Source organism: Rattus rattus, chromosome 8 (genome assembly GCF_011064425.1).
Source record: "Rattus rattus isolate New Zealand chromosome 8, Rrattus_CSIRO_v1, whole genome shotgun sequence".
Taxonomy (NCBI): Eukaryota; Metazoa; Chordata; class Mammalia; order Rodentia; family Muridae; genus Rattus; species Rattus rattus.
Window position 1 is genome coordinate 81422227 of NC_046161.1, and position 22498 is coordinate 81444724.

At 47.7% G+C, this 22498-nt stretch overlaps 2 protein-coding genes across 2 annotated transcripts in view; both read right to left on the bottom strand.

Moving 5' to 3' along the window:
• The window catches only part of LOC116908228 (tripartite motif-containing protein 43B-like), a 6171-nt gene extending 2259 nt beyond the window's left edge, over window positions 1–3912 (bottom strand). Inside the window, exon 1 of the mRNA XM_032911493.1 lies at window positions 3764–3912. Within this exon, the coding sequence (XP_032767384.1) occupies window positions 3764–3912 (149 nt within the window). The remainder of the gene's footprint in view (window positions 1–3763) is intronic.
• Window positions 3913–9194: 5282 nt separating this feature from the next.
• LOC116907706 (ras-specific guanine nucleotide-releasing factor 1-like) overlaps window positions 9195–22498 on the bottom strand; it is a 69151-nt gene continuing 55847 nt past the window's right edge. The window contains exons 7-13 of the mRNA XM_032910830.1: window positions 21944–22137; window positions 21406–21515; window positions 18076–18194; window positions 16252–16412; window positions 12498–12561; window positions 11550–11680; window positions 9195–9296 (exon numbers count right to left, since the gene is read on the bottom strand). Coding sequence (XP_032766721.1) covers window positions 9210–9296; window positions 11550–11680; window positions 12498–12561; window positions 16252–16412; window positions 18076–18194; window positions 21406–21515; window positions 21944–22137 — 866 coding nt within the window. The 3' untranslated portion in view covers window positions 9195–9209. The remainder of the gene's footprint in view (window positions 9297–11549; window positions 11681–12497; window positions 12562–16251; window positions 16413–18075; window positions 18195–21405; window positions 21516–21943; window positions 22138–22498) is intronic.

The window sequence follows — 22498 nt, forward strand, 5'->3', positions numbered from 1 at the left end:
AGCCCTCAGCTATAAAAAAGAAATGGGAGTACTGATACGTGCTACGGCATGGATAAGCCTGGAAGACACGCTGAGTGAAACAAGTCGCACACTCTATGGTTCCATTTATAGGAAAGCACAGAACAGGCAAACCACAGTCACAGGAAGTAATCTGGTGGATGTCAGACATTGGCTGCAGGCATTGGCACTGACTATTCACATATATGTCATCTCTTGTTTTCGGTGGGCTGGAGCATGATCATAGTATTTTAGAAGTAGATGCTGGTGTTAGTTGTACAACATAGTGTACTGAAATATACTGACTTGTACTTTTAAAGTAGAGACATATACCATGAAATAAAAAAAAAATAAGTAGGACCAGGTGTGATGGTATATATATTTCATCTCAGCACTTGGGTGGCAGAGTGTGGCAGATCTCTGTGAATTCAAGGCAGGCTTGGTTGACATAGTAAGTTCTAGACTAGCCAGAGCAACATAGTGAAATCCCATCTTTAAAAAAAAGGTAATGCAATGTAGGGGTTTTGAAAAGATTCAAGGGAAATTCCAGTGTCCCAAGAGAAGAGAAAATAGGTAACCAGCTTCTGTTTTGCTGCCTTGAGGTATATCTGTAATTCAGGTTTCTAGATTTTCAGGGGAGCCTGGCCTACTGTGTAGGAAGCTGGGTGACATTTCCATGTCAATTTAGGATCCATGAAGGGAACAACTTTCAGAGGACATCAAAGGAAAAACTTCCAGCAGAAGGACATCTTTCTGATGTGGTTCGGGCTCCAGCTCTTATTGTGGTCTTGAAGTACAATAGACTACTGTTGTAATCCATGTTCTTCAGACTAAGAACTCAAAGTGGTCAATGGAAGAACTATGAAATCTGTCTAGAAAGAGACCCCGATCAGGCTGTAGAACATATTCATTCTAAGTCCTTAGTGACAATCCCAAATTGAGAACCACACAAGGACTTAAGCCCCTCAATATAACAACTGAATTAGACCAACTCCCCCAACCCCTATATTTTTTTCCCTCTTCCTTTCCCCCTTTCTTCCCTCTTTCTTTTCAGTGTTGCCATGTGGAGTCCAGGCTTGGGTAGAGTCTAAAATTCTTCTCTCAAGAGCTGGGATGACAGTTGTATACCAGCAGTCATTTTAAAATTTCTTTGCTTAGAAAGTCATCCATGCAGGTGGCCACACCCCTAGTGAGACCTCTTCTCATAGTTCTTCAAAATAGTAATTGATAAAGCTGGCTTTGCAAAGCTTCTTACCATAAACTTCTAACTTACTTGCCAACGTAGGTGGGCAGCTCAGGAGTTTATTTTCTTCTGTCTCCCTAGCGTTTGTAGCATAGGTCACTCTGCTCTTGACCTTGGCTATTCCTTGACTGTCAGGACCAGCCTTTGTTTGGCAGTGGATCAGATGGATTTTAACCTTCTCACAGGAAAAGAAGCCCTTAGGGCCTGTCAGTTCTCCCTGAAGTTTTACTGAAGGACTTACTGAAGTCTTCTTCTTGCTAAGGTGATCATTGTAAGAGTGGAAACCTGTCCCACGCAAGACCTCCCCACAGCCTTTTCTAAGACTTTCTAAAACTGGATTTATTCTCAGGTCCTCACTCCTGTCTGGGCTGCAAGGATGTGAGGAGAGGAGTCAGTTACCCAGATCACAGTGGCCTAGAGAACTGAAGATGGAGCTCAGGATCTAAACTGAGAACTCAAGATCAATGGTGTCTTCTGGGCTTAGTGGGGATCAACAGCCCTGGAAGCCATTCTATCCTGCAGTCCTAACTGGTGGTTGAACCAGTTAATGGCAGACTCAGTTAATGGCAACAGTGTGGGGTATATTCAAACGCAAGCGATGACTCTGAAGTATGTTTTGTTGTTTTGCTTTCTGCACGGTGTAAATCTTTATAATCATGTCTTTGCCTTTTTTATTTTTGACTACTCAGAGTGAAATGCAGTGTTCACTTGATTTTTCCTTCCTTCCTTGTCTTGACCTGTACTCACTATACATTGAGGACTGTATCTTTGTAGTCGTTTCTACCTGCAGATAGTAGCTATCTTAGACCTTTTGTGTTTCTGGTCGGATGTTATTAACAGAGAGCAATACATCAATGAATAAATATATGCTCTTAACAAAAGAATAAGCTTGAAATTTTTATCTTAATGAACCCTCAGAGCAAAAAACGAAACAGTTCAGCTTGTCCTGACCACTGAGTAGAGACCAGGTTTACACCTGTAATGGTTATTTTTCTCATGGCTGTGACAGGACACCTGACAGAAGTAACTTCAGGGAGGAAGGTTTATTCAGGCAGTCCACCATAGGGCTGTGGCTGGGCAGGGCCGTGGGACATGGTACAGCTAGCATACATCTTGATGAATCCAGAAGCAGGTCATGGTTATAACTCTCAAGCCCTTTGGCCCTTTAGAGATTCACTTCCTCTAACTGGGATTAGCCTTCTAAAGTCTCTACAGCTTCCCAGAATAGGGTCAGCAGCAGGGTACTAAGTATTGAAACACATGAACCAGTGGGGGGTACTTTAATATTTAAATCATAAATGTGGAGGACACCACTTGACATCAGCTCTATCCTTGTTTCCTGGACAATACCTAGTCTTCTGTTCTCTGTCTCCCTGTCTGTGAACTGGAAATGAGGCCCTTCACAGAGCTCTCTTGAGAGTGGAAAGAGTGAACCAATTTGAGAGGCCTGGCATGGTACATGGAGCACAAAGAGCTGTAAGTGGCTCTGAATTCCCTGGCTTTGCAGAGGGCTTCTCCCACTCAAGGGTACGGCAGAGCTCTGAGGAACTGAGAAAATGGACTTACTTTCCCATTTTTACCACTTCTAAGGCGCTCTTTTTGTTTGGGTAGGGGGAGCTGGTGATACAGCTGGGTGATAGAGCACTTGCCAAACATACATGAGGCCTTCTGTTCAACTCCCAAGTACTTTCTCTAGATATACTGGGATTAGAAATACCAATAAACGTTGATTATTTTTCTCCAGAGCCTCCAAGGAGCAGGAGGGTGAAATGTAGGAGGCAGAGAAATGGAGCAGCAGATTACAGTCATGTGTGGACAAGTGACAGTTCCTCATTATCTGAGTCTTGGCCCCCTGCCTTGCTTCTCCCTAGTTGCATCAGATTTTTCTGCTGCATGGACCAGAGGGGAAGTGGGATAAGTGGGCTATACTGGCAGGTTTTGTGAGTGTCAACTTGACACAAGCTGCAGTTATCAAAGAGAAAGGAGCCTCCCTTGAGGAAATGCTTCCATGAGATCCAGCTTCAAGGCATTTTCTCAATTAGTGATCAAGGGAGAAAGGACCCAGGCCATTGTGGGTGGGGCCATCCCTAGGTTGGTAGTCCTGTGTTCTACAGAGAGTAAGCTGAGCAAGCCAGGGGAAACAATCCAGTAAGCAACACCCCTCCATGTCCTCTGCATCAGCTCCTGCCTCCAAGTTCCTTTGCCCTGTGTGGGTCCCGACTTCCTTTGGTGACCAGCAATGTGGAAGTGTAAGCTGAATAAATCCTTTCTTCCCCAACTTGCTTCTTGGTCATGATGTTTTGTGCAGGAATACAAACCTTGACTAAGACATGGGCCCAACTCAAAGTATGTAGAACAAACCGCAAGGCCTACAGAGAGAATGACATCTCAAAAGAGATCATCTCAGAAACAGAGGTTAGGCCTTCTTCTAACACAGCATTCCTGTCTGCAAAAGGAACGTTTTAGGAACCTGCTGGTCCCAGGTCCACAGCTGGCCCCCAAGTCCACAGCTGGGCCCCTTACCTTTTTTCAGCTGATACCATTGCTCCCAAGGGCTCTATCAGAATGGCCACCAGGGACGTGGGGCTGATACCCTTTGGGTACAACCCTACCACCTGCTTAATAAAACCCAACAGCTTGCCAGACACAACATTGTTAACTGACTCCCACATGTCTCATCCTCCCCATCTTTCACCACATGGTGTAGATTTCTCTGTTAGTTAATAAGGTCTGACTGGGCTATAAAAAGCTCAGAGAAATGAGAAATGAAATTAAGGATAGGAATAGCTCGTGAGACATAGCACACAGACATACATAAACTACAGCATCTGTATGCTGGATGTCAGAAAGGATCAATGGACTACATGGGTACCAAAGATTCACGGCACCCTTAATATATATGAGGCACAAGGGATGTTCAGTATTTACAAAGTTTTGAGCAAGACATCCACTGATGAAACATACGTGCAGATAACATCACTGTGGTTGGTTAGGCCAACTGACACGCTCAGCTATGGCCAAGCATGTGTGCCCTTTTCCATCTCAGAGAGGGCAAGTATATACATACCACAGACCTAAGTACCTTTCAGTTAGGGCTTGCTCATCTAACTTTCACTCTGGTCCATGTAGCAGGTAAGATTGGCACAACGTGGGGGGAGGGAGGAAGGCAGGGTAGGAGAGCACTGTGTAACTGGGACTCCGGTGATGTGGAACGGACACTGACTGTAAGACATCCTAACCTACTGTTCTACTTCTCTACTCCCAACCCTGCTTCTAACTCTGTGTTTTAAATGGACTCACCAAACACTATGGTAAAACATCTTAATTTGCTTGGTGAGCCTGTCTGCTGCAAGGCCTGTGGGATAATGGTCTGATCAGGTACCTGGAGAACACGGTTCACCAGGTCACTGCTTACATGGTACTCTAAGCCCATAACTCTGCAGGCCCATGAGATTATTCATCATTTCTCAAACACACAGCACTCTACTGACTGTGAGCAAACACACAGTTCCTTCTTCCCAGAATGCCTTTCTAGTTAGCAAACTGCAACTGGCTTTAGATGCTAGCTCTGGGTTCCCTTTTCAAGGAAACCTTGTTCAGCTGTGCCAAGTTGAGTTAGTCCCTCATCCGTGGCACCCTCCTAGTACCACATAAACTGTCTTATGGCACCCACTCTACTGTCCATAGTGATATTTCATTGCGTCTCTTTGGTTCACTGAACAGTTCTTCCTATGACTCTACTGCCACCACCTCTGGGTGGTCAGTGGTGTGGAGGAGAGGGGAATGATATCTGACCAATGTTAAGGAAGTTTAAGGGACCTGGTGCATCCGAAATTGTCTCTGCTGACCCCTAGTGACACAGGAGAAACTTGAAGTAATAAAACTGATGTTATAAAGGTTTTACTGATAAACTTGCTTAAGAGACATTAAGTCACATAAAGTAGAATTTAGCTAACTAAGGGAGCAGTGCCTCCCCAAACACCTCAAAGTGTAAGTGGTATACTAACCAGGCTTGCTAGAGATAGTTCAAGTTTAGTGTGATGGGAAAACACCTGTCAATATTTGTTCACCAGGATTGCCCTCCAACTAGGGTTCCATTTCCACTACAAAGAAGACACCCTGTCTTAGTTAGGGTTTACTGCTGTGAACAGACAACATGACCAAGGAAACTCCTATAAGAACAACATTTAATTGGGACTGGCTTACAGGTTCAGCAGTTCAGTTCATTATTAACAAGGTGGGAGCATGGCAGTGCCCAGGCAGGTATGGTACAGGAGAAGTTGGGAGTTCTATGTCTTCATTTGAAGGCCACTAGGAGAATACTGGATGCCAGGCAGTTGGGACGAGGGTCTTAAAACCCATGTCCACAGTGACTCACTTCCTCTAATAATGGCACACCTTCAAATAGTGCTACTCCCTGGTCCAAGCATATTCAAACCACCATATTCCACTCCCTGGCCTCCATAAGCTTGTTCAAACATACAAGTCTATAGGGGTCATACCTAAATATAGCATAATATAAAATACGTTAGTCCAACTTCAAAAGTCCCATAGGCTAGAGCAGTCTCAATAATGTTAAAAGTTCAAAGTCTCTTCTGAGATTCATCAAATCACTTAACTGTAATCCCCAAAGCAAGATAGGGAACCAGCTAGGCAAACTCCATACTCTGCATCACCATGGCTGATGTCAAAGCAGTCTTCAGATCTCCAACTCCTTTTTCACATTTGTTCACTGTAACAAACTTCTTTCTCTGATTCCTACATGGAGAGTTGCTTAAACTCTATTAGCATCTTTCCTCAGAAGATATTCCATAGCTCTGGCATCTTGACTATCTTGGCGTCTTCAAGGCAACTTCAATGTTACTTCTTGTTCCAATGTCTGATATCTACACATGATCTTCTGGGTTCCTCCAAAGGGCTGGGGTCCCATCTCCAGCTCTGCTCTCTGTAGCTCAGGTTGATCCACTCCACTGTCGCTGCTGTTCTTGGTGATCATCCTATGGTACTGGCATCTGCAATACACTGGGGTCTTCTGCTGCAACTAGACTTTACCAATAGGCTCTCAAAGGCTCTCTTCATGGTGTGATCTTTGTATGATTCCTTCAGTCCTGGGCTGTCAACTGCAACTGAAGCTTCACCTGCACAGTGGCCCTTTTTGGCCTCTCACAGTGCCAAGCTTCAGCTGCTCTCCATGACCCCTTCATGCTGTCAAAACCCGTACCACCTGGGCAATTCTTACACATTACCAAGTACAGCTGCAGTACGAGGTACAATCTTGGCCATCTCCGGAACACAGCTTCTTTGTGTTCTCAGAAAACACTTCTCAGAAGATTTCACTTCAGTGACGCTGGTCTCTTCTTAATCACTGTTAATTTCTTAGCTCCAGCTAACCAGCATCAATTGTTCAGTCCCAGTAGTCCCTTCTATTTCTGACTCTAAAGCTGGAACCATGTTGCTGAAGCTGCCGAGTTCTGTCGCTTGCTGGGGCTGTAACATGGCCCCCTTGTTCTATTACATTATCACCAGCTCTCTGTTTTCCAACTCCTTCACTGCCTAAGCTTGGCTGTCCTGGAACTTGTTTTATAGATTGACCTTGAATGCAGACATCTGCATGGCACTGTCATGCTGGGATTAAAGCATGTACCACCACACCTGGACTTTACTTGGAACCTGCTCTATACCAGGCTGGCCTTGAACTCATCTATCTTGCCTCTGTCTCCTAGGATCAAAGGTGTATGCCACCATGCTTGGACTTAGGTTTAACTGGGTGGAATCCCCAAAATCACTACTCCCTCAATCCATTTATCTCCTTGAACATAGGATTCAGCTCCATTTCACTTCCTGGTGTTCCTTTATTACTTGAACCATACATTTCATATTTTCCCCTTTCTTAGCTTGCTCCTTTTCATTAAAATGTTTTTTTTTTTTATAAGACTAAACCAGAGAATAAAGTCTCTGCTGGGCTTTTTTGAGACTTCCTTAGTTTCAGGTAGACTTTTCAGAGAAGGGCAAGATGCAGCCACATTCTTCACAAAAATAACACAAAAACAGTCTCTAGGCCACCCTCTGAAATTCTTCTCCACTGAAACATCTTGGGCCAGATCAGACAGTTGAAACAACTCACAGCAACGAAGTCTTCCATATTACTTCTAGGACATCCCATTAAGCCCCACTTAAAGCATTCCTCTGCTTTCCAAATCCAAAGTCCTCAAATCTACATTCTTCCAAACAAAAGCATGGCCAGGCCTATCACAGCAGTATCCTAGAACCTGGTCCTAACTTCTGTCTTAGGGTTTACTGCTGTGAACAGACACCATTACCAACGCAACTCTTATAAGGACAATATTTAATTGGGGCTGGCTTCCAGGCAGCTAGAATGAGGGTCTTATAACCCATGCCCACAGTGACACAATTCCTCCCAAAAATGCCACACCCATCCCAACAAGGCCACATCTCTAAATAGTGCCACTCCCTGGGCCAAGCATATTCAAACCACCACACACCCTCAACTTACAACTAACCATTAGGCCCAGTCCCATATCAAAAACCATGTCTCTAAGAAGCAACTCAAGGGGCAGGTCAGGGTGACAACTGTCTTTAAGAACTGGTACACCATAAAACATAGTTCTGCCAGGTGGGCAAAATGACGCCAGGGTAACAACTATTCAAAAAGAACAACACTATTTGTGTATTTGAAAAATAACTGTGACAATATCTTTTCCGTGTGGCCAGATTCGTAGTCTCCTGTCTCTGTTTAAATTGTTCCAAGTGTAACCCTGCAATTGGGACCTAAAGAAGTTTAAGAGTGATAGTGTATTTGGAATTAATAAGCCAAAGGCATATACAAGCTGATTAATTCTGTTGAAAGCTTGTTCCATTTTGTGTATTAGCAGAACTACTTAACATGCTATATTATTAAAGGGTTTTTCTTCATTAACTTCTAAGCGTACAGAGTGACTTCTCACTGTGAGGATATGTGACAGCAGCACGCAGTAGACTTATCAGGTGCTGCCTCTATCTTGGTGGCAAGCGTGAACACAGGGAGTCTGCACCCTTTAGATACAGTCCTGTGGTAGCTACTGTCCCAGGGCACTCACTGGAAATAACAGAGAGGCCAGCCATAGTCATCTGGACACAGGCCAGGAGGCAGTGGGGTCCTGGGAGGGACCCAGTGACATCATCAGGCTTAGGACGCAGAGGTCAAGATGGGAGCCAGACAGCCAAGGGGAAAGAAGAAGAGGGGAGGGGAAGGGAAGAAAGGAGGTGAGGTTCACTTGAGGAAAAGGTGTTTCAGGAAGTGTACAGAAGCCATGTTATGTGGGGGCAGGGCTGGGCAAACTGTGTCCAGAGGACACTATTTCCCTCATCCCGAAGGACTCTGCACACCGATGCTCTGGCTGTGTCGCTGCACCCTGCCATTAGATTTTTATGTATTTTTGAAATGCTCTAATGTATTTATTTTGTAATGAGAAGAAAAATCCTTAGAAACCAATCTGTGACATTTTCATTCCTAATATTTTTTAAAAAGCCCAATATAAAAAAATTACAACATGTAAATAATTTTTTTTTTAAAAAGAAAACCTAGCTGAATAGTGGTGGTGCACACCTTTAATCCCAGCACTTGAGGGGGGCACACACAGGGGGACCTCAGAGTTAGAGGCCAGCCTGGGCTGCAGAGTGGGTTCCAGGACAGTCAGTGCTATACGGAGCAATGCTGTTTCAAACAAAACAAAACAAAGAAGCTAACAAAACCCCCCACCAACACTAACGACAACGACAAAAATACCCCAAAACCCAACATACGTAAAAGCGACATTAAAGGATCAATTCAAACAGACATCAACTCAAAACTTGAAATGGACTCTGTCACAAACCCCAGCATCTTCCCAGTTCCATGGACTGGCCCTGTCCAGAACCTAGTTTCTCTGAGCCATGTTCCGTTTCTGGAGTTCAGACAGGTTAAGGGCACTTACTTGATCATCTGCGGCACGGTGACCTTGGAATTTTCCTCAAAGGCATTCATCATGAGCCCGTTGCAGCGGATATTATCCACGCACTGGAAAAAGAGGGGATCCCAGACTCAGAACCCATTCTCCATACGGGAACCCAGACCCACCTGGAGCCCCCCAAGCCTGATCCCGGGACTCAGGCTTCAAGGACACCGTCTAAGAAAGGGCAAGGCCAACACAGCATCATTCAAATTGTGGAAGTCATGTGACCCTGGGGGGCTGACTCGGCCTTCCTGAGTTTCTTTATCTGTAGAGATGTTGAATGGCTCTGTTTTACCAGGGTGTTTGCCAAGCAGGAGCATCAGACTGTGGCCACTCTGCTGCACCCTTTGACGCCAGTGTCAAGGATGAGGCTGCCTCACAGTGATCTGGGCTTGCTGGGAAGCTGCCTAGTGAGTCTCTGCACCAGAGTGTGTAGAGTACATGTGTCCTGACCCCCTTGTCGTCCCCCACCCCGCACCAATGCTCCAATGCTGGAGGTGGTTCCTACATTTCCAGCCTGTACATGGGGAGTGCCGTGTGAAGTGGGGGTGGGAAGCAGTCTGGCAGCAGGGCCGGTGACTGGATATTTACAGTCTCTGAAAAAATTCAAAAGCCTTATTCTGCTTTGAGTAAGAACCTTCCCAGACAACACCAAAAGATACATCTTTTGTGCCTAGTAAAGTACTCCATGCCTATAATCCAACACTTAGGAGGTTGTCTTAGGAAGATCACAAGTTTGAGACAAGCCTGTCTTCAAACAAAACAAAAACCAATCAAATTCAGGAAATTAATCCTTGGGGATGGGAGGGAGGGCTGCCTCCTTTTACCTTCTGACCCTCTCTCTGCCTTGGTCTTAACATTTCTGCTGTGGAAGGGTCCTTCCTAAATCAAGGTTGTGAGGAGCTCTGAGTATCACAGAATCTGATGGCCTTGAGTTGTAAGTTAGTGGAGGCCAGCACTAAGGTCACTGGAAAGTGGATACAGCAACGTTGCTAGAGGATAAAGAGGCCTGTGGATCCTTATAGGAGAGCAGCCAGTCTTTGAGCGCTGTGCCTGGGTTTGATCTCTCCATTTTCTCTAGAATATGCTGGGTTTGTTGTTGTTGTTGTATTTTGTTTGCATACAACTCAAAAGAATAGATTTACACTATGTTACACTGTGTATAATCCCATTGTGCCTTGGCCCTCTCTCTGTGGACTGAAGAGGGGCAGGCAGGTTGCCAGAGGCCTAGCAGCTGAGATACCCTGGATCAAGCGACACTGATGTTTGCAGCTTTTATTGACTGCCTGGGCACTCAATGTAATTTAGAATCACACAATATGAAAACAGACCCCTGGTGTTTTACCATCGCTCTTTATCTGGAAGTTCCTTCCAACTATACCTTTTCTTCTTCAGTGCTGGAGATTGAATCCCACTTTGAAGCAGGGCACAGAGGTAGGAAGGCAGGGAGAAGGTGAGGGAAGCCCTTTAGGTATGGTGAATACCCTGCTTTTCCAGTGCCCTGTAGGCACAGGGCTCATCCCCAAGTCCCCAAGACACAGGGAGGAGAGCCAGCCATAGCTGTCCTTCCTGCTGCCTGCTGCTTGCCTAACACCCCTCCCAGCTCTTCAGAGAGAATGGCCACAGACAGAAACTCTGGGTACCTGGCTCCTGCCTTGGAGGGATGTGCCCTTTAGTTACTGGAGCCCAAGCCGGGAGCTGCTGACCCCCATAACTAGATTCAACTTCCCACCTCTTGTACTTCCAGTGCCCCAACATCTTGGGCTGCTGACTTTCGAGGCGAAGCCAATGTTCCCTGATTAATGGTTAAATAGAGTCAGAGGAACAACTCAACTGCTTGCCATAGACAAAGGCCAAAGCTCCATCTTTTTCTAGCATATGGATGCTGTCCTGGACCTCAGCAGGCTGTTCTGACTAACTGGAGTAGGTGCCCATGTGTCTCAGGACTGTGGAGCCCTCTCTTCCACCACCTCTAACCTCCATAGATGGTAGTGCCAACACTGTGTGTGTGTGTGTGTGTGTGTGTGTGTGTGTGTGTGTGTGTGTACGCACGCACGCATATAAGCACTGGACAGCAGGCTTAAATGTAGGCACTCTTGCTGTTCACAGGTCTTGGGGGGTAAGAAGTAGAGCCTGGTAGTCTTAAGGGGTTAGAACCATCCTGCAGATGGCACTCATTGTCTGGGCCAGCCTCCATAGACCTGGAGGGCTCTGGTCTTTTCTAGAACAACGCAGCTGTGGTCTCAACACATCCAGGTCCCTCACCAGGCCAAATATGAAGGGACAATGTTCTCGAAGGGACAAGTCATGCTGCTCACCTGGATGATGTCACTGGTCCATGCCGCCTTCTCCTGCCTGGATGAGGCCACCAGGATGACTGTGAAGGGTGGGGAATCCCTTGGCTCCACCCAAATCTTAAAGTCCAGGTGATCTACCTCTTGTCCTTTACCTTTTCCAGTGACAAAATATGAAGTTAGCAGAGTGAGTGTGGTGAGAAGTTAGCAGAGTGAGTTAGTCTGTGAGCTGGAGAAGGTTCTCTGGTCCCTGACTCACATACCAGTAGAGGCTCCGGTGGGACACCAGGCCACTAGCTTCTCCTTTTACAGTAGTGTTCCATGATTTTGGCTAAGTAAAAGTCACCATTTCAAAGAGGAAAATAACCCAAGGCTCTGGCATGCACAAGTAATTTATAGGTATATAGATTCTTGACTCCGATTCGGAACCACTAAGTATAAACTCTGTTTTCACCACACCAGTGGGTTCTGAGTCAGGACTTGGCTAAGTCTACAAGCAGGGACACAGCTATGCCAGGGTCAGACGGGGCCTCATGACCCAGCCCTTTGGCTAACACCCAGGACAAGTAACATTCACATCTGAAACTCTTCTGGACAGGGTTGAACATTCAGTTTGGTTTACAGCTCCATGAAAATAAATCCCTGTACTTTATTACTGATCCCCAACTCTCTTTTCCTTTGCTCTTTTCAGTGCTGGGGATTAAATCCAGAGCATGACACATGCTAGGCCCTGGAAGTCTTGGGAGCTGTTTACTGGAAAGACTAAGTTCAAAATCTTCTCTCTATGGACACATGATTTTGAGAACTACCCAGTCTAGGCTGTTTTCTCGATTTTTGCATCTGGGTCAGGGGCCATCATGTTTTAACATCTGTTTTTCCTGAGCTCCAGCCATGCTGAATAAGCGTGTGGGCAAATCCTGCATTTATGAATCTCTGTGAGTGTTCAAATGAATTAGCGGCTTGTACACTGACCGTCATCATCCATGTTTTCTGGATCATCCAGTAGAGTGCAGTCAATGAGGGAAATCACGCCATTCTGAAAAAGAGCAGCAGGTACCACTTTGAACCAGGAGTCCACGTGCTGGAGTAGGAGTCCCAGAAGATCAGGGTTGGAAGGGCCTCTGCACCAACAAACCACACATCCCGACGTGTGTGTGTGTGTGTGTGTGTGTGTGTGTGTGTGTGTGTGTGTGTGTGTGTGTGTGTCATATGCTGAGCAGGCATTTTGCTTTGTAAGCAAAGGACGCTAACTTCCTTCACAAAGTCTACTGAGGTGGGTGGGATGAGATTTTTCTCAGGTAGACCACTCCTAAAGGGCTGAGGTCAAGCTGTGGGCAGAATCTGTCCCGTTTGGCTTCCACTTGCCCCATCAGCATCTCTGAGGATTACTTCATAGCCCCAAATCTATAAAAAGGTGAAATCCTCTGTTCTTGGTCAATCCCCCACATTACCAATGGTGAAACAGGCCAGGTTTATGGATGCATTATATGTCTTGCTGACTCAATTTTATAGATCAAAAAATGAAGTCAGAGAGGTCGAGTTTCTGTTCAAGTCACCCGGTCAGCTACTGGGAGTGGGGAGGGTCCTGAGAAAGCCTCAGGGGCCTCATCCCAGCCCCAGGTCAACAACTCATTTTCTATTATCAGGAAGAATAATTCCTTTTCTCTTAGGTGTGGGCTGGGCTGGGACCAGCATCAAATGGGAACTGTAGCCTTTTGCCTGCTCTCTTGTCCTCTCCTGGATCACCTGTCCCAGGGGAAGTGGGTGCCATGTTGTGAGGAGAGTGAGGAGTTGAGGCCTCCAGCAAGTATTTCCATGAATGAGCCATCTTGGTTGGGTAAGCGTTGTGAGCACTGTGGCCTGGCAAACATTGCTATTGCAAAACTAGAGCCCTGAGCCAAGACCATGTCTAAGCTGCTTCTGACCTACTGACCCACTACAACTGTGAGGCAGTGCTTATTTTCCAAGAACTGATGTTACTGTAACCCAGCCACGTGACCGATCTATACATGAAATACTGGGCAGGCTGCCCACTTTTGTTGTTGTTGTTGTTGTTTCAAAACTCGGAATTTATTTTTAACCACTTGCTTGGATCATTATAGTCTCATGTTTCATGTATGTATATATAGGCTGCTGCTTGTGAGCATCCAAGGGGATTCCCAGGCCCTGGGGTCTGCTTCTTGCTTCCTTCTTTAGTGCCCTTGCGAAGTTCCCAGGACTTTTGAACAGTAACCTTGCCCTCTGATTTCACAGGGCTTGACCATCCTGGAAGCCCCCTGATATCTGATATTCTCTTATTCACTTGTGATGCTGAGGTCAGAACCCAGGGCCTTCCGAATGCTAGGCAAATGCTCTACCACCAGGCTACACCTAAGCTGGTGCTCTCTTGCTGGATTATCTCATCTGTGAACTGGGAAAGTGATAGTGTCTGCCTCATGGGTGTTCTAGGAATTAAATATGCATAAAACACTTGGGAAAGGGACTGGCCACGGTAATCATTAATACAAGGCCTTGTGGTCTGTAATGTGACAAGTCCATCATCATCAGATTTATACCGACTGTTAAACTTACTGAGAATTTATTGTACCAGGCACCTGGGACTCCCTTAGCTTTCCTGGGAAGTATTTTCTTTTTAAGATTTATTTATTTTAGGTGTATGAGTACACGGTAGCTGTCTTCAGACACACCAGAAGAGGGTATCGTATCCAATTACAGATGGTTGTGAGCCACCGTGTAGGAATTGAACTCAGGACCTCTGGGAGAGTAGTCAGTGTTCTTAACCATTGAGCCATCTCTCCAACCCCACCTGGGAAATACTTTTATATTCATTATGCAGGTGAGGAAACAGGCTTAGTGAAGTCACATGATTTGTGTGAGGTTTGCCCGGTACACAGCAGTACTAGGATTTGGTTAGCGCCCTGATCATGTGTTCTTTGCTAGCAGGCTACCCTTTAAAACTATTTTAAAAGATTTAATTTGTGCGTATTTGTGAGTATACATGTAGGTGCATGCAGTGTGTGCGTGCATGTGCGTGTGCATGTGTGTGTGGGGGTAACATATGCACAGGAACCCATGGAGTCCAGAGGAGTTAGTCAGCTGGAGTTACAGGCAGCCATGGGTCATCTAATGTGGGTGCTGAGAGCCAAAGGAGTCATCTGAGGAACAGCAACCATCTCTCCAGCTCCTAGGCTATTCTTTCAGAACTCAAAAACTAATAATAATAATAACAATAATAATAGAAATAAACCTACATAAAACCAAGAACTTCAAGTCTCAGATCAAGGATCTTCCTGTGCTTCCTCTGCAGCCTGCCTATGCTTCCTCTACTGCTGAGGGATGGGAGGCCCCGCCCTCCCAACCTGGACAGAGATGTCTGGAGTAGAACCTGGAGCTGGAATGGACGGAAGCCTCTCTCGACACTCAGTTTGGTTGGAACTTGAGTGTTTAATATTTGTAAATTAATTTCTCATTGTGCAGCCAACCAGCTACTCTGTTAACAGGTTAACATAGGTGGTGTGTTCTTGGAAGCCCGGGTTTGATCTAACGCTTCAACGAGAGTTCACAGACCAGGCATCCAGGTCCCTGAAGGAAGGTTTCCCTGATGCTCTTACTAAATTAAAGGCACTTTCTGGCCCTTTGCAGGATGCAGTAGGTTCGCATTTGAAATCCCATCTGCTTCCACGGGATGGACATAGTGTTGGAAGAGAGAGAAGGCAGCGTAGAGGGTCAAGATTTTGTAACCAGCATAGCAAATTCATAGGCACTGCCAGCTGACTGTCAGCTACCTCACGCATTGTTTCTGTGGGGACTGTTATCTTTGTTTGACTGATGGAATGTATGCAGGACAAGGACATTTCCAAGATCACAGGGGTGACAGAGCTGGGGCCAGCTAGGGTTCAGAGCAATAGGACCATCAATGAGTCGAGTGGGGGAGCGGTAGTTTTGTCTTGAACCCCAGGCTTTATAGCAGAGCTGCATTTCAGCCAGTCTTAAAGGACGTGCTTGGTTGCTTGTCTTGCTCTGAGAACATGCTTGAAGGGTCTGCCGTAGACGAGGTGAGGATGTGTAGCTGAGTGCACAGCAGGAGCAAAGGTCCTGGGATCTAGATTCACATTTTGCTCTACCAACTGGGGTGAGCCAGGCCATTACACTTGTGCTACAAGAGGGAAGACCTGGTGACAACGGTTCAGGTGACAACAGTTCAGCAGCCCACTAGTGTCACCTGACCTGAGGAAGGCCTCCTGTGATAGAGGAGTGGGTGTCTGGGAAGGCCAGGAGGGTTTTGTTGAGAACCTTTGCCTGGAGATAACAAAGATGCTATGTGCTGCTCTAAACCTTGAACGGAGGGGACCCTCCACTCTCCCCAACACCTCTATCCACATAACACACACACACACACACACACACACACACAATCATACATTCATACTTGTTCCTTGAAGGGTTGGTTAGAACTCCTGACCAGCTCTGGGAGTCTCTGGGGCCTGACACCACCTTCCCAGATCCATGATTTCTTCAGGGGAAGATATCAGGGGATTTTCTAACTCATTTCCACCCTCAGCTTAACTAGCTTATCTATGTGTGTATAGGTATGTGGACACACACTCACAAGCTCCCACCTAAGTGCTTCAGCACCCTACGGTAGCACCAGGTTCCAGCCCTGAAGTGAAGGAGGAGCCTGTGTGCCTGGGCCCCAGGCCCTGCAGCTCCTTTCCCATGGCCTTACCTTGGTCAGGTGCAGTTTGCTGCCAGAGCCTCTGGTGCAGATGATGAGATGCTTGGAGAACAGGAAACACTGACGCTCACCTTCTTTCTTAAGGGACAGAGACCCCAGGCGGCCCTTGTTGATCTTGCCCTTTTCTGATATGGGCACCTGGATGAGGGAACCTGTTGGAACAGGAGGTAATGGTAAGGAGGTTCTGAGCCTAGCCTCAGATGGGACAAATGACACTCCCCTCTCGCCCAGCCTTGAAGGCGGAGGTACAGCCACACATGGTTGTGGAACAAGGTAGTCCAAATATCCTGGTCACTCTTTCCAGCTCAGCCTCAGAGCCAGGGGATGGGGAAAATGAGGGCTCTATACAGGGTCTCACAACCTCCCAGCCAGGGGCCAGGGTCGTGGCAAGCAAAAGGTGCCCTAAAAGAAATGGGGAGCTGGGCTGAGGTCTGGAAATGGACGGAGTAATGAATCCAAAGAAGTGGGGAGCTGGAGGCAGGTTCCGACGTCTTAACATGATGTATTGCATAGCTGTGGCCTTGGAGGACATCACCAATTAATTCTGGTGCTTAGCTTCACAGCCCAGACCGAGCGAGCATGTGATGAACCTTGGTATACTAGAGTAGAGTATATCCACTGCTAGATAGAGTGGCCGCTGTCTCTACTCTGGTTGTCCCAAGTAACATCTGCTCTGTGGGTTCCTTTCCTGTTGTCCTCACTGTCCTCAGGGATCAGACTCGGGGTTCCTCATCAAGGTTTGCATTAGGCTCCCCTCCCCGCCCCCCCAGCTCCTCTCCTCTCTTCATCTCTCTGTCCAATAGCAAATGTCATTCTAGACCACACTGCCCAGTCCCTCTCCCCTGACTTCCCAGTTGCTCTGTCTGCTGCAACTGAGATGCCCATTTGTGACAGGTCTTCTTCTGCAGGGTGGGGCTAGCTCCATTCTCTGTGGGCCTTGGAACCCCACGGGGATCTGGGGCACACAGGGCAAGGGTCAGTGTTGGCTGTGTGGCTGAACAGTGGGGAGGCCTGGGAGGGGCTCTAGGCTCTGCTCCTGTACAGAGGAGGAAGCTTTTTCTGGGTGATGTGGCAGCTTCCTGGTCTTCCAGGGGACTGTCTGCTCCAGGAGGGGCTTTTGTCCAGGGTTTTCTTCAGAAAGGGAGAAAGAGGCTTCATGGGAATGCCTCTGATATAGATCATGTCTTGAGCAACTCAGTGAGACACAGAGACTGGGAGTTGCCTCTGGGCTTCCTGCGTCACAGGTAGGCCCCAGGAGGGCCTTCAGGGCCAAATGCAGGCACTATCCAGGAAACATAATGGATTATCAGATCCTCCCCAGAGGCCAGGTCTGATACACAGATCAGCATAAGCCTCGCGCATAGCTGTTTACTAGTTTGTGAACTCCAGACCTGGATGGAGGGGACGCTGGCGGATTATTTGGGGGCAGAGATCTATCTGTGGCAAAATGAGCAAGTGCTGAGTTTCCCACAGAACATGGCAGCTGCGTGAGGTGACCTTCAAGTGCATCACAACTTTCTGCTTAACGCCTGCCCTTCTCAGGGCCAGTTGCGATCTGTCCCATTCTGTCCCCTACTTTCTCCACCAAAAGACAGGTCAGAGCTTACAGCAAAAAGTCCACGGCTAATCTGGGTTGTAGACTTTTATATGGCATGACTGAGGACTAGTAGCATCTGCACGTTCTGCTTCCACATCGAGCTTCTGCACCCTAGCAGTCCAGAACATTCCACAGTCACAGGCCAGCCCACTGGTGATGCCCCCGAGGGTTGCTCTCCTCTCAGGGATCCCTCAGTGGGGTACAGAGCAGCCGCCTACCTTGGCGCACGAAGGTCTGGCTGGTGTCGAGGAGGATCTCACAGCCCTCGGTGATCATACGCTCAATGGCCAGGTTTTTGCGGATGTTCTCGGTCTCACTGACTTCGTCGTGCATGACCCTGGGGAGACAGGAAGTTAGAGATATGCTGTCCCACTTTCAGGGAGGGGGATGCGGGCTCTCCAGGTAGACCTAAGGAGAGAAGCTGGGGTGTGGGACCCACAGTTAAGAAAGGGAAAGGGGTGCGTGTCTATTGAGTGTCAACTGTATGCTGGACACTGGCCAGGCTCCATCTGGTTTAATCCCCTGGCAGCCCAAGTTGCCAGGTGCTTATTTTAGGAAAAATGAAGTGGAAATTGGCAGTTGGAAGCAGGCTGGTCATATTTCAGTACTGGACATTGTAGGACAGAGAGCAGATCCAGTCCAGGAGGGAGATGTGAGCCCAGGACACTTGTTTGTTACCTATCACTTACTATACACTATTCTCACCCACAAGCAAAGTTCATTACCCCATACTTTTTTCTTCAGGCTGTCCTCTCCTTGCTGGGAATTGAACTCGAAGTCTTGAGAAGATGATACTCAACAGCTCTATCACTGAACTATGGACCAGACCTTTCTGCCATATCTTTACATGGCTGTGCTTTTATGTTGCATGGGCCCTGGAATATCACGAGGTTCGTGTCTGCCAATTAAGCTGGCTCAGGGAAAGGCTGGCTTTTTTGTCTACCTGCCTTCTGGGAGGAAAACAATGTTTATTTTCTGTACCCTGCAACTCTAGTACTGTCCAGGAGATGGCGCCATTTAATTATGTTGAAAAAAGTAATACGAGGGGAAAAGGGTTTTCTGGCAATTCTGCTCTGGTGGGTTCCCAGGCCTTTCAGGAAAGCAGAGAAAGCACTGAGAAATCCCTACCCACTTCAAGAAGGGCCCATCTCATGCTTCCCTGCTGATTTCTGAAGTTCTACATGATTTCTGAAGTTCTACAATCAACGTCACCATGAGGGCTGGTGAACGGATGTGGTTTAACCTAAGGGGAGAGGTGCTTGTGTGGGCCACAAAATGAGCAAAGCACTCAGGCCTCAGACAGCTGTCCATGTGTGGAATGTTGGGGTGGAGCTGGGGCTCAGTATTTCAGTTTTCTGTTTTTTTTTTTTTTCCTTTTCTGGCCTAGGACTCCTATTTTAATTTAAACTCTGGGATAGCTAAACTGGCTCCCTTCTCTAGTAGCCTCAGTTTCCCCTTTTCCTCCACAGAAATGTTTTTCTGAGACACCTAGTTCTTAAAGATGGAGTTCTGTTTTGAGAGATGCAGAGAGAACATTTCTCACAGTGAGGGCGAAGCTTTGCTTGGACATGTTGGACTGTACAGGGTAAATTCTGTTTCCAGTGTGGGGACTTATGCGCACACATAGCTGCCACACTCTTTGAGGGACATCGGGGGCCCTGGAAGCGATGGCTATCAGTGGTACCCTGGTGGTTGAGGATAAAATGGCAAAACTCCTGGTCCTTGGGGAGAATGCAGCTGGAGGTGTGGGAGGAAGTACAGTTCTGGGAACAGCTAGTGTCTGGGTTGGAGAAGGAGGTGTGGTTCCTAGTCTAGCCAGGGCTTGGCTATCTGATGGTTTCTTATCTTGCTAGGATACTTCCCTGAGCACTCTATGGAGGTGGGGGTGGGGGTGGGGTGGGTGAGAGAACGCTCCAATGCGCCATTAGGGCTGGGCTCAGGAGAAGGTGCAGGTGTTGGGTGAGGAATACAAAGTAGGATGCATACCCAGGTCTTAGTTTAAATACATTGGCCTCTCAGGCCATCTGCACCCCAGACATGTATCTGTCAGCAGTGAGGAACCTTGGGGAGCATCCTAGGCCTTTTTGGAAGAGCATTAGGATTTGGATCCGCATAGGGTCCTTTTTTCCTGCCACAGGCTGTGCCTCTCTGCAGGTATACACCCCATATGCTTCCCTGCTCCTTCCCTCCTGACTCAGTAACTCAGCTGGGTCTCAGCGGGATCGCCTCCTGCCTGTCTCAGACTCTTCCTCTGCTTAGCTTGGAGCTGAGACCTGCCTTTGCCCTTGCTGGCTTGGCCTCCCTCATCTCTATCCCTAATCCCCCATGTCTGAACACAGGCTCATCCTCATGTTGTGACCTCTCTCCAGGTTCAATCCTAGGCTCTGGTGTCTTCCTGTTTGGAGTCACACCTGTGGCAATATAGCACTGGGGTTGTCACCAAAATGAGGACAGCTCTTGATTCCAGACTCTAGAACCCCCCTTTCCGGTCTCCTCCGCTTGGGTATCTAAGGGCCTCTCATCTGGAATTACCAGTTTTTTTCTCCTTCTCCCACCCAGCCCATTGGGAAATTTTACTAGCTCTGCCTAGGCACAGGGCAAGGAGGGACAGACAGTGATGACAGATGACAGAAGGCAAGAGCTCTGCCTTTGAACTCCATTCCAATTGTGACCACTTCCCCCACACTCCCAGCACCTCGGTGGGGTGTGACAGGGCTCCCCTTCCTGCTTCTGCTCTTGCAAAGGAAAGTGCCCTCTGAACTGCAGGACAGAGAGAAGGCCAGGTGAGGAATTTCAGACTAGAGGACCAGAGTGTCCTTAAAGGCCACAGCTTTTCCACCTGTCACCTCTTGGTGTTATGGGAGCCCCATCTTTGGTGGGGGGCTCTTAGCACCACAATTTCTTTGCTTGTTTGTTTGTTTGTTTTTGAGATAAGGCCTCATAGATTCCAGGGTAGCCTGGAAATTTAAACTTTGGATCCCACTGTCTCTATTTCTTAAGTGCTGGGGTTTAACAGGGGCCGCCACACCTGGTTTTATGTAGCACTGGATACTGATCACAAAGATTCATGCATGTTGGGCAAACAATCTATCACCTAAGCTATATCCCTGCCTTGTTTATGTTTAAAAATTAAAAGTGTGATCTTAAGTAGCTTAGGCTGTCTTCCAACTTAGAGTAGAGGCTGGCTTTGAACTTCTGAACTTCCTCCCTGCCTTCATTTTCTGAGCACTAGGATTTTATAGGTGCCCAACATTAAACCTGGCTTACCACTACAGGGTTTGATAAGCTGACCCTGTAAAAGAGGGGAAGTGGGTGTTAAAAATCCCTGGAAGTCCCCTCTCCTGGGTCATGGGTCTATTTGAATGCCAAGGTTCTGCCGGTTCCATCAGTGCCATCGACAGCACCCAGCTGCTTCACCTAGGCCTGCGTGTAAGCTGCGCAGGTCAGTCAGGGGGGACCCAGCTTTGAAATGAGGGCAGGCTATGATTTTCCTGAGGAAATTCTCAGCCCTGCCCTGCCCACCCGTTACACCATGGCTGGGCACTCACCTGGACAGCTCCTCTAGTTTGGATTTGGCATAGTCCAGGCTGTTGCGCTCCACATGCTCATGAGGTGTGTGGGCCAGCAGCTCATGGAGTGTCAGGATGTACCTGGGGATCTGTGAGTGGCAGGTGACATGGAAGGACAGAGCCGGAAAGACGAGGGACAGGTGGAAAGACAGAAAGGGACAGGGAACCGAGGGACAGGGCAAGGAGGGAGAGACATTGATGGTAGACAAGGGATGCATGGAAATGAGGGAAAGGGACAGAAAGCAAGAGAGTCAAGAATGGATCTCTGAACCCAATAGACAGAGGAGGAAAGCAGACTGCATTTCTGATCTGCCTGGAGAGCCAGGACACTAGGGACCCGCTCGTGACTGTCTCCGAAAACTGCCCGTTCACCTTCCCCACTGCTGGAGTGGACAGGTGTGTGGGTGCACAGTTTGCTCTCTACCGACCAGGATTTCAGGGGGGGGACTGTGTCCTGCCACCTGTGCCCTCAGTGTCCCCACCCCAGCCTGCTCCCTTGTAGGTCACCAGCAGCCACCTGGAACATCGGATAGGTGAGGAAGGTCTCCAGAGTGCGCTCCTCGCAGTCCGGCTTGGCCTCATACTGCTTGAGGAGCTTGTCAAAGTCCCGGTTTTGCTTGCAGTGTGCTAGGATCTGGAGACTGTACTGGTGGTTGCGGACGAACTCCTGGTAGATGTTAAGCATTGGCAGCAGGATGTCGAACAGGTCCGCTGCAGAGGAAGGGGAGTAGGTACATCAGGAGACGAGACATCCCCAGGCCTTGGGCCCATTGGCCCCCTCAGAGAGGCTATGTGTGAGGTTCAAATCCCAACTCAACAGAGAGACCCCACCTTGGGGCTTATGCTGATATACAACCCTTCACAGGTGGGTGGGTCCAGGGCTAAGGCTCAGAGGTGTGGGCTGTCTTGTGGCAGCTCTGACTGGAATGGCTTAGAGAGATGGTGAGGAATCCCATATCCTGATGGCTGCTCTGGGAACCATCTCCAGAAGACAGCCTTGGTGTAGATCACACCTTATCTCATGGTTGATCCATGTGGGGTGTGGCCCGCAACTGCTTCCACTCAGTGAAGA